This window comes from Cetorhinus maximus, unplaced genomic scaffold (assembly GCF_964194155.1).
Source record: "Cetorhinus maximus unplaced genomic scaffold, sCetMax3.hap1.1 HAP1_SCAFFOLD_1461, whole genome shotgun sequence".
NCBI lineage: Eukaryota > Metazoa > Chordata > Chondrichthyes > Lamniformes > Cetorhinidae > Cetorhinus > Cetorhinus maximus.
Window position 1 is genome coordinate 68,162 of NW_027597402.1, and position 14,637 is coordinate 82,798.

Genomic DNA, 14,637 nt, shown 5'->3' on the forward strand with positions numbered 1-14,637 from the left:
GCTAAATAAATGGTTGTGTTTTTACTATTCAGTCTATTCGATTGATAAGCGATGCTGTCAATTTGCTCATCAATGAACTTGCTAGGTGGTTTGATAGATGGATGAAGTAAAAGGCCCAAAGTTGGCTTTTCTCTCTTACTCCCTTTCCATAGTTGCCAGCAGTGTGATTTCTCCAAACTAAATATGTTGGTGCAGAGTTGGCAAAGGGTTGTAGTTCTGCTGAAGATACTTGCTTAAACTTTCGGAGGTCTCCTTGATGACGTAGCTAATGTTTCAATTGGGAATGTTCTTAGACATAAATGATATAGACTGAGATTGATGGAACAATAGTGATATTTATTGAGGGTGACAAATTGGTAGATATCTCAAATCTGAGTATTGTGAAATCCTACAGGAGGATATCTTCTGGCATGTGGACAGAAGTGCCGAATGCACTGTAGGAATCAGTGGGTGAGCTTTTAGTTGATGACCAGGGACCACTGATGTGCAGATAGTACAAGTGCCTACACAAATAGATATGGTTAGAAAAAGACCTCGAATCCTTGAATTTATTTCAAGGTATGAAGTACAAAATGAAGTAAAATTCAGTAAGCCATAATTGATCATGTGCAGTATTGGCTCCTGACTATATGAAAGATAAAATAAATGGAAAAGACAGTGTAACTTCACTAGCATGTTATCAGTGAGGATTTACAAGCTTGAAGAAACTTGAGCATAACCTGAAAAGGCTGAGGAATGGTCTGATGGAGCCCCCATCGTGATTGGGTACTCTGATTGTTTACATTGGTTAGAGGTGGTTGTGGATGCAAATTGGAGATAAAGGAATGAGTTGGGGAAACCTTCTCAAAGCTGGGTTAGAATGTTGAATTCCAGAGAAACTGTTGCAGAAAAGTTGCATACTACTGGAAGAATATAATTAGACTAGACTGCTTATGTGAAAAAAAAAGCACAAACGCAGTTGAAGGACCAAATCTCTGGTTCCAAGACTGCTGCCAAAAACTGCATCCTGAGAATTGAAAATTTAATGTGGAATGCCTGGCTAGCAGCTGTGATGCAAATAGTACAACGTTAACTTCAATTGTGTTGAAGTAATTAACTTGAAGATAGGACATAAATTCAAACTATTGATGTGCATTTTAGATTTGAAATGCTTATCAGTGGGGAGGAAAAAATGAAATGAACTTCAGTGGGGTATTGGTCAAAAATTGACATCATTCCAGCCCAAGGACATTGCTGCAGGTATCCCTTAAGCAGTGTCCTCAGCCAACCATCTGCAGCTGCTTCAGCAATGAACTGTCCTCCATCATAAGGTCTGTAAAATATAATCAGCAACTGTTCCACACTCTATAAATGAAACAGTCTGCGGCAAGACTTGGGCAAAAATTATATTTCTGACTAGTAGAAGATAACCTTGCTACCATACAAATGTCAGTCAGAAAATGTCCAACCAACTCCCCTAATCTTAACTGTTGTAATTTGAGTTTTCTAGCAGAAATGACTTGTGTATCACCTTTGACCAAAAGTTGAATTGGACAAGCCAGGGCATCACCATGCCTAATACCCTCTTAAGCCCCTTCACCGTCCTCAAGACAGGAGAGTGATGCAACACCGCTCACCTGGATGGATACCATCCTAACAAGGATATACACTGCTGTTCCTTTATTACTGAGTCACAATCCAGGAATTTGCTTGTCATTCAGTGTATCCATACAAAAACTAGTGATTCAAGGAAGAAGTCCACTATCTAATGACCACTAGGAATAGACAAATGTAATGTTGCCAACATCACCCATTCCTGAGAATAAATGCACTCTAAAGGTGCAACTAGTGAAGTTTGTCTTCTCCATTGTTTGGTTCCCTGGTGTAGGATGTCACTTATTAAGTGGTCATGGTATATGCAGCACAGAAATGGACAGGTTTATGTTCCATGAGTTTCCTCACCCTACTTCATCTAACCACATCAACATAATCCCTCAATTCTTTACTTTTTTTTCCCCTTTTGTGTTTAGCTAGTGTTGCCTTTAAATTTTTGTGCTAGTTGCCTCAACTACTACTTGTGGTAGCAAGTTCCCCATTTAAACCACTCGGCTGGGTAAAGAAATTTCTCCTGAATCCCCTATTGTATTTATTAGTGACAATCTTATATTTATGCTACCAAGTTCTGGTTTCCCACATAAGCAGGCTCGAGGGGTCCTATTCTCCATGGGGGAGGCTGTGGCGTAATGGTATTGTTACTGGACTGGTAAGCAGAGACCCAGGGTAAATGCTCTGGGGGGCCTGGGTTCAAATTCCACCACAGCAGATAGTGAAATTTGAATTCAATAAAAATCTGGAATTAAAAATCTAACGATGACCATGAAACAAACCATTTTCAATGGTTGTTTAAAAACCCATCTGGTTCACTAATGTCTTTTAGAAAAGGAAGTCTGCCATCTTCACCTGGCCTACATGTGACTCCAGATCTGCACTAATGTGGTTGATTCTTAAATAACCTCTGAAATGGCGGAGCAAGTGACTCAGTTGTATCAAACTGCTAAAAAGTCAATAAAAAGGAATGAAACTTGACGGACTACCCGGCATCGATCTAGGCACCGGAAACCACAATGGCAAACAGACTGTTCACCCTCCATGCTAACATCTCGGGTTTGTGCCAAAATTGGGAGAGCTGTCTCAGATTAGTCAAGCAACAGTCTGACAGTTATACTCATGGAATCATACCTTACAGATAATGTCCTAGACGCTATCACCACCAGGGTATCTCCTGTCCCACCACCAGGACAACCCAGCAGAGGTGGCAGCACCATGGTATACTGTCAGGAGGGCCTTGCCCTGGCAGTCCTCAACATCAACTCGAGACCCCATGAAGTCTCATGGCATCAGGTCAAACATGGGCAAGGAAACCTCCTGCTGATTACCACATATTTCCCTGCCCCCCAGCTGATGAATCACTGCTCCTCCATGTTGAACAGCACTTGGAGGAAGCACTGAGGGTAGCAAGGGCACAATTTACTCTGGGTGGGGGACTTCAGTGCCCATCACCAAGAGTGGCTCGGTAGCACCACCATAGACCGAGCTGGTCAAGTCCCAACGGACATAGCTGCTAGACTGGGTCTGCAGCAGGTGAGGGAGGGAACCAATGAGGGAAAAATGTACTCTACCTCATCCTCACCAACCTGCCTGCTGCAGATGCATCTGTCATGACAGTATCGATGGGAGTGACTGCTGCACAGTCATTGTGGAGACAAAGTCCCATCTTCACATTGAGGACACCCTCTGTTGTGTTGTGTGGCACTACCACAGTGCTAAATGGGATAGATTTTGAACAGATCTAGCAACTGAAGACTGGGCATCCATGAGGCGCTATGGCCATCAGTAGCTGCAGAATTGTACTCTAACACAACCTGTAATCTCATAGCCCAGCATATCCCCCACTCTCCCCTGGCTTGGTGGTAATGGTATCAACCCTGGCTTAATGAAGAGTGGAGGAGGGCATGCCAAGAGCAGCACCAGATATACCTAAAAATGATTATTCATGTGCCAAGCAGCAAGTGGCACATATGTTACTTGCCATTTCACAGCCCAAGCCTGGATACTGTCCAAGTCTTGCTGCATTTGGACATGGACTGCTTCAGTATCTGAGGAGTTGTGAATGTGCAAGAGTTAAGCAATTCCACAACCAATGGATCAGGTCTAAACTCTGCAGTTATGAATGGTGGTGGACAATTTAAACAAGTCACTGGAGGAGGGGGCTCCACAAATATCCCCATCCTCGATGATGGAGGAGCCCAGCACAGCAAAAGACTAGGCTGAAACATTTGCTACAATCTTTAGCCAAAGGTGCTGAGTGGATGATCCATCTCAGCCTCCTTGAGATCCCCAGCATCACAGATGCCAGTCTTCAGCCAATTTGATTCACTCCACATGATATCAAGAAACAGCTGAAGGCACTGGATACCATAAAGGCTATGGGCCCTGACAACATTCTGGCAATAGTACTGAAGACTTATGCTCCAGAACTTGACGCCCCTAGCCAAGCTGTTCCAGTACAGCTACAATGCTGGCATCTACCCAGCTATGTGGAAAATTGCCTAGGTATGTCCTGTACACAAAGCAGGACAAATCCAACCTGGTCAATTACTTCCCCCATCAATTTACTTTGTCATCAGTAAAGTGATAGAAGGTGTTATCAACAGTGCTATCAAGTAGCATTTGCTTAGCAATAACCTGTTCACTGACACTCAGTTTGAGTTCCGCCAGGGTCACTCAGCTCCTGACCTCATTACAGCCTTGATTCAAACATGGACAAAAGAGCTGAACTCCTGAGGTGAGGTGAGTGACTGCCCTTGACATTAAGGCAATATTTAACCAAGTGTGGCATCAAGGAGCCCTAGTAAAACCCGAGTCAATGGGAATCAAGGGGGAAACTCTCTGCTGGTTGGAGTCATACATAGCACAAAGAATTATAGTTGTGGTTGTTGGAGGTCAGTCATCTCAGTTCTGGGACATCACTGTGGGTGTTCCTCGGGGTAGTGTCCTTGGCCCAATTATCTTCAGCTGTTTCATCAATGACCCGCCTTCCATCACGGTCAGAAGTGGGGATGTTTGCTGATGATTTGGTTCTGAACATTATGCATTCATGACGACTCAGATACTGAAGCAGTCCATGTCCAAATGCAGTAAGACCTGGACAATATCCAGGCTTGGGATGTGAAGCGCAAGTAACATTTGTGCCACACAATTGCCAGGCAATGACCATCACCCCTTGATATTCGGTGGCATTACCATCACTGAATCTCCCACTTTCAACTACCTGGGGGGGGTTACCATTGACCAGAAACTGAACTGGACTAGCCATATAAATACTGTGACTACATGAGCAGGTCAGAGGCTAGGAATCCTTTGGCGAGTAACTCACCTGACTCCCCAAAGCCTGTCCACCATCTACAGGGCACAAATCAGGATTGTGGTGGAGTACTCTCCACTTGCCTGGATGAGTGCAGCTCCAACAACACAAGTTTAACACCATCTAGGACAAAGCAGCCTGCATGATTGGCACCCCATCCAAAAACATTCACTCCCTCCTCCACTGACAGTGCCAGCAGTGTGTACCATCTACAGATGCACTGCAGAAACTCACCAAGGCTTTTTAGGCAGGACCTTCCAAACCCACGACCACTACCATCTAGAAGGATAGATAGATGGGAACACCACCACCTGGAAGTACCCCTCCAAGTCACTCACCATCCTGACTTGGAAATATATCGTCGTTCCTTCACTGTCACTAGGTCAAATTCCTGGAACTCCCTAACAGCACTGGGTGTACCTACACCACACGGACTGCAGCAGTTCAAGAAGGCTGCTCACCACCACCTTCTCAAGGGCCATTAGGGATGGGCCATAAATGCTGGCCTAGCCAACGAAGCCTACATCCTGTAAATGTATTTTTAAAAGAAACAAATATCTAAACATCTACCTTTCCCTATTCCAAAAACAGGTCATTATTTGTCATCGTTGGCAGTCCCTCAGAATCAAGGATGACGTCTATCGAGCTTGGAGAGACTTCAGATGCCTGAAGAGCCCATATGGGTCCATATGTTCTTCTGCAGTGGGGTCATGTTGCACAGGGGAGTGGCAATCGCAGCCCCGGGCTGGCTTCCTTGTCCTTCCTCTGTCGCCACCATTCCGCCTCGCTGTCAAGTTGCTGAGCCTTGAAGTGGCCTGCGCCTTGATGGACCTGGTGCCATACTGAGTGATCGGCAGCATTTTCCTCCCAGTCAGTGGTAATAATGCCTCTGCTTTGGGGTGACCTTGAGCATATCCTTATACCTTTTCCTTTGGCTGCCCATTAAGCGTTGGCCAACAGAGCTGAGAAGAGAACCTGCCGAGGGAGGCTGTTTTCAGGCATCCATACACCAAAGGATTATCCATCGGAGCTGGTTCTGTAGGAGCAGGGCTTCAATGCTGGTAGACACAGCTTCATGGGGATGCTCGTGTTAGTTCGGTCCTCCCATTTGATCCCCAAGATTCGACACAAGCACTGCTGATGGAAGCTCTCAAGGATCTTAATGTGGTTTCAGTAAACAGTCCATGTTTTGCTGCAGTAGAGGAGTGTGGTCAACACAATGGCCTTAAACTAGAACGTTTGACAACAGGGACCTTTGGAAATCAAAGACACGGTACAGCTTGAAGGCAGCACTGGCACAGTTGACACTCTGTTGGACTTCCTCATCGATGATATTCCCTTGGAAGAGGTGGCTGCCAAGATGAAGGAAGTGCTGCACATAGTCCAGTGCCACCCCATCTATGTGGATGACATGGGAATGCTCAACTGGCCCAGGGAAGGTTGAAACACCTTAATCTTGGCAATGTTTGAGGACAGGCCAAATCTTTTGAGGGTTGAGGAGGTCAAGCGTTCTTTGCATGTTCTGTACAGAGTGAGCCATTATGCAGTAGTCATCTGCAAACTGAAGGCATGGAGAGTTTTGTTTTTGCCCAGAAGTGACCAAGGTTGAAGAGCTTCCTGTCCAGACGATACTGAATGCTGACACCAGGTGTTAGGTCATCTTGCATAAGGTGGATGGTGACATTCAAGTAAATGATGAACAAAGTGAGGGTGATCACACAACCTTGTTTAACCTCGTTCTGGATGTGAAAAGCCAGTTTCAGATCCTCCACTTGGGTCGGCGGAGGTCATGTTTTGCAGGAGACTCAGGACGGTGACTAACTTCAACGGGCAACCAAAGCATTGTAGGACGATCCATTGAGCTTCACGATTTAAAGAATCAAACACCTTGGTCAGGTCGATGAAGGCAAGGAGCAATTCTTGGTTTTGCTCCTGACTTTTTTTTCTGGTTCTGTCTAGCCACAAAGACCATGCCTGCAGTACCCTGGGATGGTCAGAAGCCACACTGGGTTTCCAGGAGGATCTCCTCAGTGACCAGATGAAGGCAGTTCAGGAGGATGTGGGCCAGGTTCTGACCTGCGATGGACGGGAGGGAAATCTCCCCTGTAGTTTTCACAATCGGATTTGTCCCCCTTGTGGATAGTAATGAGATCACATTCTTTAGATTCCAGGGGATGTCCTTTTTATCCCAGAGGTGGAAGATGAACTGGTGAAGTTGTGCTGATAGCTACCAGCATGGTATAAACATCTACCTTGTCCTATTTCAAAAACATATGTCATTTATTACAATGATGTTTGTGGGAAGGAGCTTGCTGTATTCAAATTGGCTGCCATGTTTTCTACAATTACATTTGACTATACATCAAAAGCATTTGGTGCTCGGGACATACTGTGGTTCTGAAAGGTGCTTTTGTAAATACAAGTCATTTCTTGCCAAGTGAATTCCAATTCTCCAGTCTACTAGCACACATGCTAATGACATGTATAACTTATGCACCTAATATTTTGCAAAATGGGGAATACATAGACCAACTTTTTTAAAAAAAAATCATTCCAACTTGGCAGGGGGTGGGAATGTGGAATTTTTGGGAAAATCATTAACAGTATATACAAAGCTGCCATTGACAGTTGCTTGAACCCTTTCTGATATGGCCAGCAGCCAAGTTAAATGGTGACTATCCATTGCTCTTGTGGCTATTGCCCTACATTATGGCATTGTTTGTGAACTTGCTGGCCACAAACACTGCAAAAACATCAAGCAAAGTTGCCAGATACTAACTCACTCTGTCTCTACAAAGAGATGCTGAGGAGCTTGCAACTTCTGACACGGCTAGAAACTGCTGTTGATGGTGGATGATCACTTAATGGAGGATGTTGCAGGGACATGTTCCCTATTTTAATAGAGGGGTTAACCTGCCTATGTGTTGGTGCTCCCTTAAAGTAACAGAAATATAACAGACACACTCAACAGTCCTTCAGTCATTGACAGCAACTTCTGATCGTTTCCCGGGGCCTTGCATTTACTTGCTTACAGCCTTGTGGAAATTGGTGTTTGCAGACCCTTCAGTAGGAATAGAATGAGAAGAGTTGACTCAGAAATATAAACACAACCTGTTTGTGCTGTAAAATGTTATTTGGCCCAACTGATCTCTGCTATTTCCCTGTTGGTTACCAGTTTTTACTAGTGATCTTGGAGCTGTTGTTTCAACCTATTGGTAAAGATTTGGACATTGTGGCAGCAATTAAGTATAACTTTGTATCACAAATGTTGGATCAAATGCTCTAAATTAAACCTGGCAGAGCTCACCTGTGGTTTTGTGTGTAAAGACCTTTGTACTTGAAAACAGATGAGTCAATTCAGTGCATTATCAGCTGGAAAAATCTGCTGATTCCACTATTGTGCTGCTATCTAGATATTCCCTTTGTGCAGAACCAGGTCATTCTGGCAAAGAAAATAGATTCCGACATTACCTTCCTTCCCTGACTGTATTAAATGGGATGTACCAAGCTAATGTTTCACCAGTGATCTATCAGTTTCCAGTTCAATGCTTGTATTCCAAGGTGATTTTCTATTGAAGAAATAGATGGTGAGTTCTTGCTCCTCCTGCTGAAGATGGCTGTGTCTGTGTTTTGAGGGGGTGGGGGCCTCAGGGTATTGGTACATCACGGATGCAACTTGCTCACTGAGCAGATTGCATCTGTTACTTCCTGCCTCCATTGGATCAAAGTAGGTAAATCCTGTTGGTGCTTGTTTTTACTGGTGATCAGTGTGTTGGAGATCTTGGAGCAGGTCGCATGCTTACTGATTATCAAATGATCCAACTCATTCACACTGGAATGTGTATAATAAAACATGTGGAGTAACCCACTGGGATACAAATAGATTGTGTTGTCAGAGGCTGGAAGCAGAAAAATGGGCAATAATGCTGCCTGCCTTAATCTCAGGATGTTCCTGTCTACTTCATGCAAGTGTCCATATTTTCCTCCCCTCCATCCCTGGGCCTGGTGGGTGAAATGTGATGGATGTCCTGGGATCGTGATAGTAGTAACTTGAAATCTGATAAAGGATGGTCCTGTATATCTCTCTCCTGCCTCCAATATCAAATAGGCCTTGAGAGTGGGTGCTGCTGCCACTCTGCAGTAGTGCTGATCCAAACCGCACTCTCCACCCCCACCCCTCCCCTCCCCAATTCTCTTGTTTGTAGCAGTAAGTTCCCTCTTAGCTCAGGTAATCTTGGCCCAGTAAATGGGATTAAAGATGGGTAGAAATCCTACCCCATCAGAAAGGGTTAAACCTAGCCTGTCATCTCTCAATACTTGATGTACTGGACAAATTCAAGTTTGAAGGTTTAATTTAGTTGAGACTGAAGTGCCTGCCTCTCCTGCCAGCATCCAGATGCTGTTTGCTGCTTAAAGGCCTACAGTCAACCCTATTCTAAATGTTGTGCATTGTCTAGTTTCACATCACTTGCATGCTGATTAGGTCAACTTTTCAAATAGCATATTTATTAATTTAAACTGAATTTATGTTTGCACTGCATAATTCCAGTTTCAAGGAGAGAGGGGCTGTAGTTTGTCTAACTATTGTGCTTTTTTTCAGGCAACAGTGAAATTGAAAACCAAGAAGTGGCCCAGGGAACTAAGGAAGAGTCCACACCCAGCCCCGTAACACCTGCTCAACCATTTCGACCCAGAAAAGTTCCACCTGGTGGTGTCTCCAGCCTTGTTTTGGGATAAACCCACCATTTACTACCTTATCTGAGTTGCAGACTGAATAAATGTTAATTTTATTGTGAACTGCAAAGTCTGAGCCCTACTGTTTTTGGACTAGCACTTTACATTTCACTTTTCATTGGTGCCTGCTCTATTTTCCACAAGTGCACCAAACATCAGGCCTGCTGGGAACAGCATAAAAGTGGTTCCTCCCTGTGATGTGGTTATTGAGTGTTTGTGTCTTTCATGTGATTTCAGCCTAAATTCTGGCATTTTGAACTTTGTATTTCGGTATATTGGAATGATTTGTGATGCAAATAAAAATTCATCTCCAGATGAGACCTTTGCCTTTATCCTTCATCTCAGTTTATAACCTGACCGTGCTAACTAACTACAATAGAGACTGTAAAAGTTGCAAGGAGCTGAGAACAATGGGCAACCAGAAGAATCTTTATTCTGCTGAGGTTGGAAAGCATCCAAAAGCAGTTTTCACATGTACCCTGACAACACCCAGTACTATGAGTATACATTTCCTCCAATTTAAATATTGGAGACACTTGTCATATTTGATCCTGAGATGAGCTTCTGACCACACATTTATACCATCACTAAGTCTGCCTATTTCTTTCATAACTTTGTCCCTACCCAACTCTGCTGTTGCTAAAACCCTCATCTATGTTTGTGTAACTTCTACACTTGACAATGCCAATACAGTAGCCTCCCACATTCTATCTCTGTAAACTTGTCATCCAAAGCTTCTGCCTGTCTCAACTCACACCAGGTCACATTCATCTATCAACACCCCTCCCCAGAACAGACAGTTTCAACACAAGATTTATTTTACAAACTCTCACCATAACAGCAATCCACACTGAACAATCAGAAATGCAAAGTTTCATTCCCTTCAGTTTGGTGAATCTTTGACAACAGATTGGCTCCTGCTGAAGGGGAAAGTGAGTTTGCAGAAGAGCTCTGAATAGTCCATGGATCAATGCTCTTGCTGGCCAGCATCTCACCACCATCTGTAGTGGGCAAAGGCTCGATTTGCTTCAGCCATTTTGTGAAGATCATGTTTCCTCTTGACCACATTGCCCTCGTTATTAAAGGCTGCAAGCAGCTCCTGGGACAACTTCTCATACATGTGGGTGCGCCGGTGCCGGTTCTCACAGCACTCAGTAATTAACCATTTCATAGCCAGGAAACGCCGCCGGTTATCAGTAAGGGGTGTCGGAACCTATATGAAAATAAAGATCAGTATAGCATCACCAGTGAACCAGTAAAGAGCCTCACCCACACCCCCACTCAAGCCTATAGGCCAGATTGATGCTCCCAGCACACTATTGTAAGAGTGCTGCCCAGTTTGGGGCAAAAACAAAAATACCTGGAAAAACTCAGCAGGTCTGACAGCATCTGTGGAGAGGAACACAGTTAACGTTTTGAGTCCGTATGACTCTTCAACAGAACTAAGGAAAAATAGAAAAGTGGTGAAATATAAGCTGGTTTAACTTAAGCTGGGGGTGGGACAAGTAGAGCTGGATAGAGGGCCAGTGATAGGTGGAGATTGCCAAAAGATGTCACAGACAAAGAGGTGTTGAAGCTGGTGATATTATCTAAGGAATGTGATAAAGGTACAGGTAGCCCTAGTGGTGGGGGGTGGGGAAGGATCGAAATAAGCTAAAAGGCAAAGATAAAACAATGGATGGAAATACATTTAAAAATAATGGAAATAGGTAGGAAAAGAAAAATCTATACAAATTATTGGGAAAAAAGGGGATTGGAAAGGGGGTGGGGATGGAGGAGAGAGCCCAGTTTGGGGGTGGGGTCAGAACGGAGGGAGTGCCGCACAGTTGGGGGGGGTGGTCAGAACGGAGGGAGGGCCACATTGTTGGAGATCTAGAGGTAATGAAGGCAAGGATGAGTGTTTCAGCAGCAGATGAGCTGAGGCTGGGGTGAAGTTGGCCAACATTAAAGGTGGAAATAGGCAGTCTTAGTGATGGTGCGAATATGAGGTTGGAAGTTCATCTTGGGGTTGAATGTGACACCAAGACTGTGAACAGACTGGTTTAATCCCAGACTGTTGTCAGAGAGAGGGATCTAGTTGGTAACTAAGGAACGGAGTTTGGAATGGGGACCGAAAATAAAGGCTCTAATGTTACTTTAATTGGAGGATCCTTTTGCTCATCCTGTATAAAAGCGAAGAACAGGATGAAAAGTGACATTCTGTGCCCAGTAGCAAAGAACAGCCTTACCTGGTAGGATTTTCCACCTCGCTGTATGCTTGTTAAACCAATGACAGGTTTACAGTTCTCTAGAGCTTGGTGGAAGATCTTGTGTGGGTTACACTCAATGGCGTCTTTCTCAGACTCTGGTGCTTTGTGGTAACTTTCAATCTGCTTCCGTTTAATGGTTTCAAAAGTCTAGGGAACACAACTGTCTCATTAGTTAAGTCCACGTGATAATCCTACTCAGCGCTCCCAGGTTTCCCATATTGTTCTCTAAGAGAAATGGACACAGAGCACTGAATAAACAGCTCTCATCCACACCTGGCACAATAATCCTGAGTCACTGAACGGATGACAGACTGGGAGGAAAACTCTTACACCAGTGGGACTGGTAAAAATATCTATACTGTCGTAGATTCTGACCATCCAAATTAGGGCTATACCTGCATACACATTGTACAGTACTGGTGGGGACAGGTCTGTTACTGTATAACACTGGGGTACAGTACTGGTGGGGACAGGTCTGTCACTGTATAACACTGGGTTACAGTACTGGTGGGGACAGGTCTGTCACTGTATAACACTGGGTTACAGTACTGGTGGGGACAGGTCTGTCACCCCTATAACACTGGGTTACAGTACTGGTGGGGACAGGTCTGTCACTGTATAACGGTGGGGTACAGTACTGGTGGGGACAGGTCTGTCACTGTATAACACTGGGATACAATACTGGTGGGGACAGGTCTGTTACTGTATAACACTGGGGTACAGTACTGGTGGGGGCAGGTCTGTCACTGTATAACACTGGGGTACAGTACTGGTGGAGCCAGGTCTGTCACTGTATAACACTGGGGTACAGTACTGGTGGGGACAGGTCTGTGACTGTATAACACTGGACACAGTGCTGGCAGGGAGATGTCTCATGTTGTCAGGAAGATATAATAATTGTCATAATGTTATTGGGATTTATTGTAAAGGGGTGTATGTGTCTGTGTCTTAACTGCATTAAAGGCAGCTGTCTTAGGCTTTGATTTCATTTCAGAGTAAAATGTATTGGTTTAATTCTGATTTTTTGTGGTTTAAATTGCAGTTACACTAAATGAGCCCAACAACATGCAATCTCATCAGATTGATTAATGACTAATTAGTGATTCTCCCTCACTGCTCTCTTTCCCCATCGCTACTCACAGTCTGTTTTCCTCCCAGAAGCTCAGGGCAAACCCTGCAGTTTGTTGGACACAGAGTGAAGAAGCAGACTTTACCTTGCTCATGATCGATGTGGACAGTAATTTCTGACCTCGCCGCATCATCATGTTGATGAATTTGCTGAAAATATTTATAGTTTAAAAAAAGTTATTTCCTTGATTTCCTTGTAGGCTATTAAACATAAATGAGAACGCAGTGTTCAATCAGGACAGTAAAACTAGAAACAAAGGCCAACTTGCGCACACTGACTATATTGGCTCCCAGTCAAACCAAATTTCAATTACTCCACAACTGGTGAATGTGTCTTCCGCTCCCTGGGTCCACAGCAAAGGGATTTCCCTCCCTAAACCAATCCATTGCTCTAACACACTCTCCTCCTTTAAAACATTCCTTAGAACCTTCTCCTCATCTTTTCTTTCACATTTTAAAAAATGTATTCATTCATGGGATGTGGGCTTCGCTGGCTGGGCCAGCATTTATTACCCATCCCCAGTTACCCTTGAGAAGCTGCCTTCTTGAACCGCTACAGTCCATGTGGTGTACGTACACCCACAGTGCTGTTAAGGAGGGAGTTCCAGGATTTTGACCTAGCGACAGTGAAGGAACGGTGATATATTTCCAAGTCAGGATGTTGTGTGGCTTGGAGGGGAACTTCCAGCTGGTGGTGATGTTCCCATGTGTCTGCTGCCCTTGTCCTTCTAGATAGAGCTCATGGGTTTGGAGGTGCTGTCGAAGGAACCTTGGTGAGTTGTAGTGCATCTTTTAGATAGTACACACTGCTACGACTGTGCGTCTGTCTAAAACTTTGTTTGTGATAATGCCCTTACAAAGCACCTTGGGACATTTTACGTAAATTGTTGATTAAACACAAATAACTTGCTGTGTTCTACTGATTCCTTATGATACTACGTCCAAATTAATCTATGAGTTTTACACTGTAGCTTTTGTCTGGTAGGTTGCATTTTGTGCCTTTTGAAAGGAATAAGCAGAATATAATTACAATCCATCTTCTGTAGTCAATATAGATCGTGCACAGACAGATGGGCACAGACAGACACTCAGGCCGCTCACTGACCTGGTCAAGGGGTCACTGAAGACACTGCTGCTCTGGTTATTCGGTGCTGCCTTTATTGGTTGAACAGTCCTAAGCTCCAGTGCCGCACTCTCCTCTGGCCCAAGCTTGGTAATCGGGACCCGGTGCTGCTCCTTGTTAAGCTCAGGCTCCAGGAAATGGGGGTTGTATCGAGACCCCCGCACAGGCATTATCCTTGGGTAGAGGGGGTGCGGAGGGAGAACGGGGGGTGCCGGGGAGGCAAGAAAGTAATTCAGTGTCAGGAGGCAGAGACGAGCATCCCGACACTTTCATGCAACACCCATCTTCCCGCCCCAGCACCACCACCATGACCCACCCACACCCCACCTTCCTCCATCACCCCGCACTCCCCCAAGCCCACCCCCCACTACACCCCAACCCTCTTCTTTCATCAGCACCCTGGCACCCCCACGCTCCCTCACCCTCCCCATCGCCCCGCCCTCCCCGGCGCCCCCCGCCTTCCCCCTTTCCCCCGCTGCATTCTCCCGCCCTCACCCGTC

General features: G+C 44.9%; 2 protein-coding genes across 3 annotated transcripts in view; one reads left to right on the forward strand and one right to left on the reverse strand.

The window, feature by feature from the left end:
• LOC144676254 (jupiter microtubule associated homolog 1-like) overlaps positions 1-9,957 on the forward strand; it is a 40,315-nt gene extending 30,358 nt beyond the window's left edge. For both annotated transcript variants that reach the window (XM_078536730.1, XM_078536729.1), the window contains exon 5: positions 9,504-9,957. In XM_078536730.1, coding sequence (XP_078392856.1) covers positions 9,504-9,640 — 137 coding nt within the window. In that variant the 3' untranslated portion in view covers positions 9,641-9,957. The remainder of the gene's footprint in view (positions 1-9,503) is intronic.
• Positions 9,958-10,053: 96 nt separating this feature from the next.
• On the reverse strand, positions 10,054-14,415 carry mrps7 (mitochondrial ribosomal protein S7). Its single transcript, XM_078536728.1, has 4 exons — positions 14,120-14,415; positions 13,101-13,164; positions 11,866-12,033; positions 10,054-10,850 (listed from the first exon to the last, which is right to left on the reverse strand). The coding sequence occupies exons 1-4, from the start codon at positions 14,305-14,307 to the stop codon at positions 10,629-10,631; spliced, it is 642 nt and encodes a 213-aa protein (XP_078392854.1). The 5' UTR covers positions 14,308-14,415; the 3' UTR covers positions 10,054-10,628.
• Between the last annotated feature and the right edge of the window lie 222 nt (positions 14,416-14,637).

Excerpts from the sequence above, each read along its gene's own strand:
- mrps7 (XM_078536728.1), bottom strand. The coding sequence starts at position 14,307 with ATGCCTGTGCGGGGGTCTCGATACAACCCCCATTTCCTGGAGCCTGAG. Across the intron at positions 13,165-14,119 it reads TTCAGTGACCCCTTGACCAG|CAAATTCATCAACATGATGA; the intron begins GTCAGTGAGCGG and ends AAATATTTTCAG. Across the intron at positions 12,034-13,100 it reads CCACATCGATCATGAGCAAG|ACTTTTGAAACCATTAAACG; the intron begins GTAAAGTCTGCT and ends TGTGTTCCCTAG.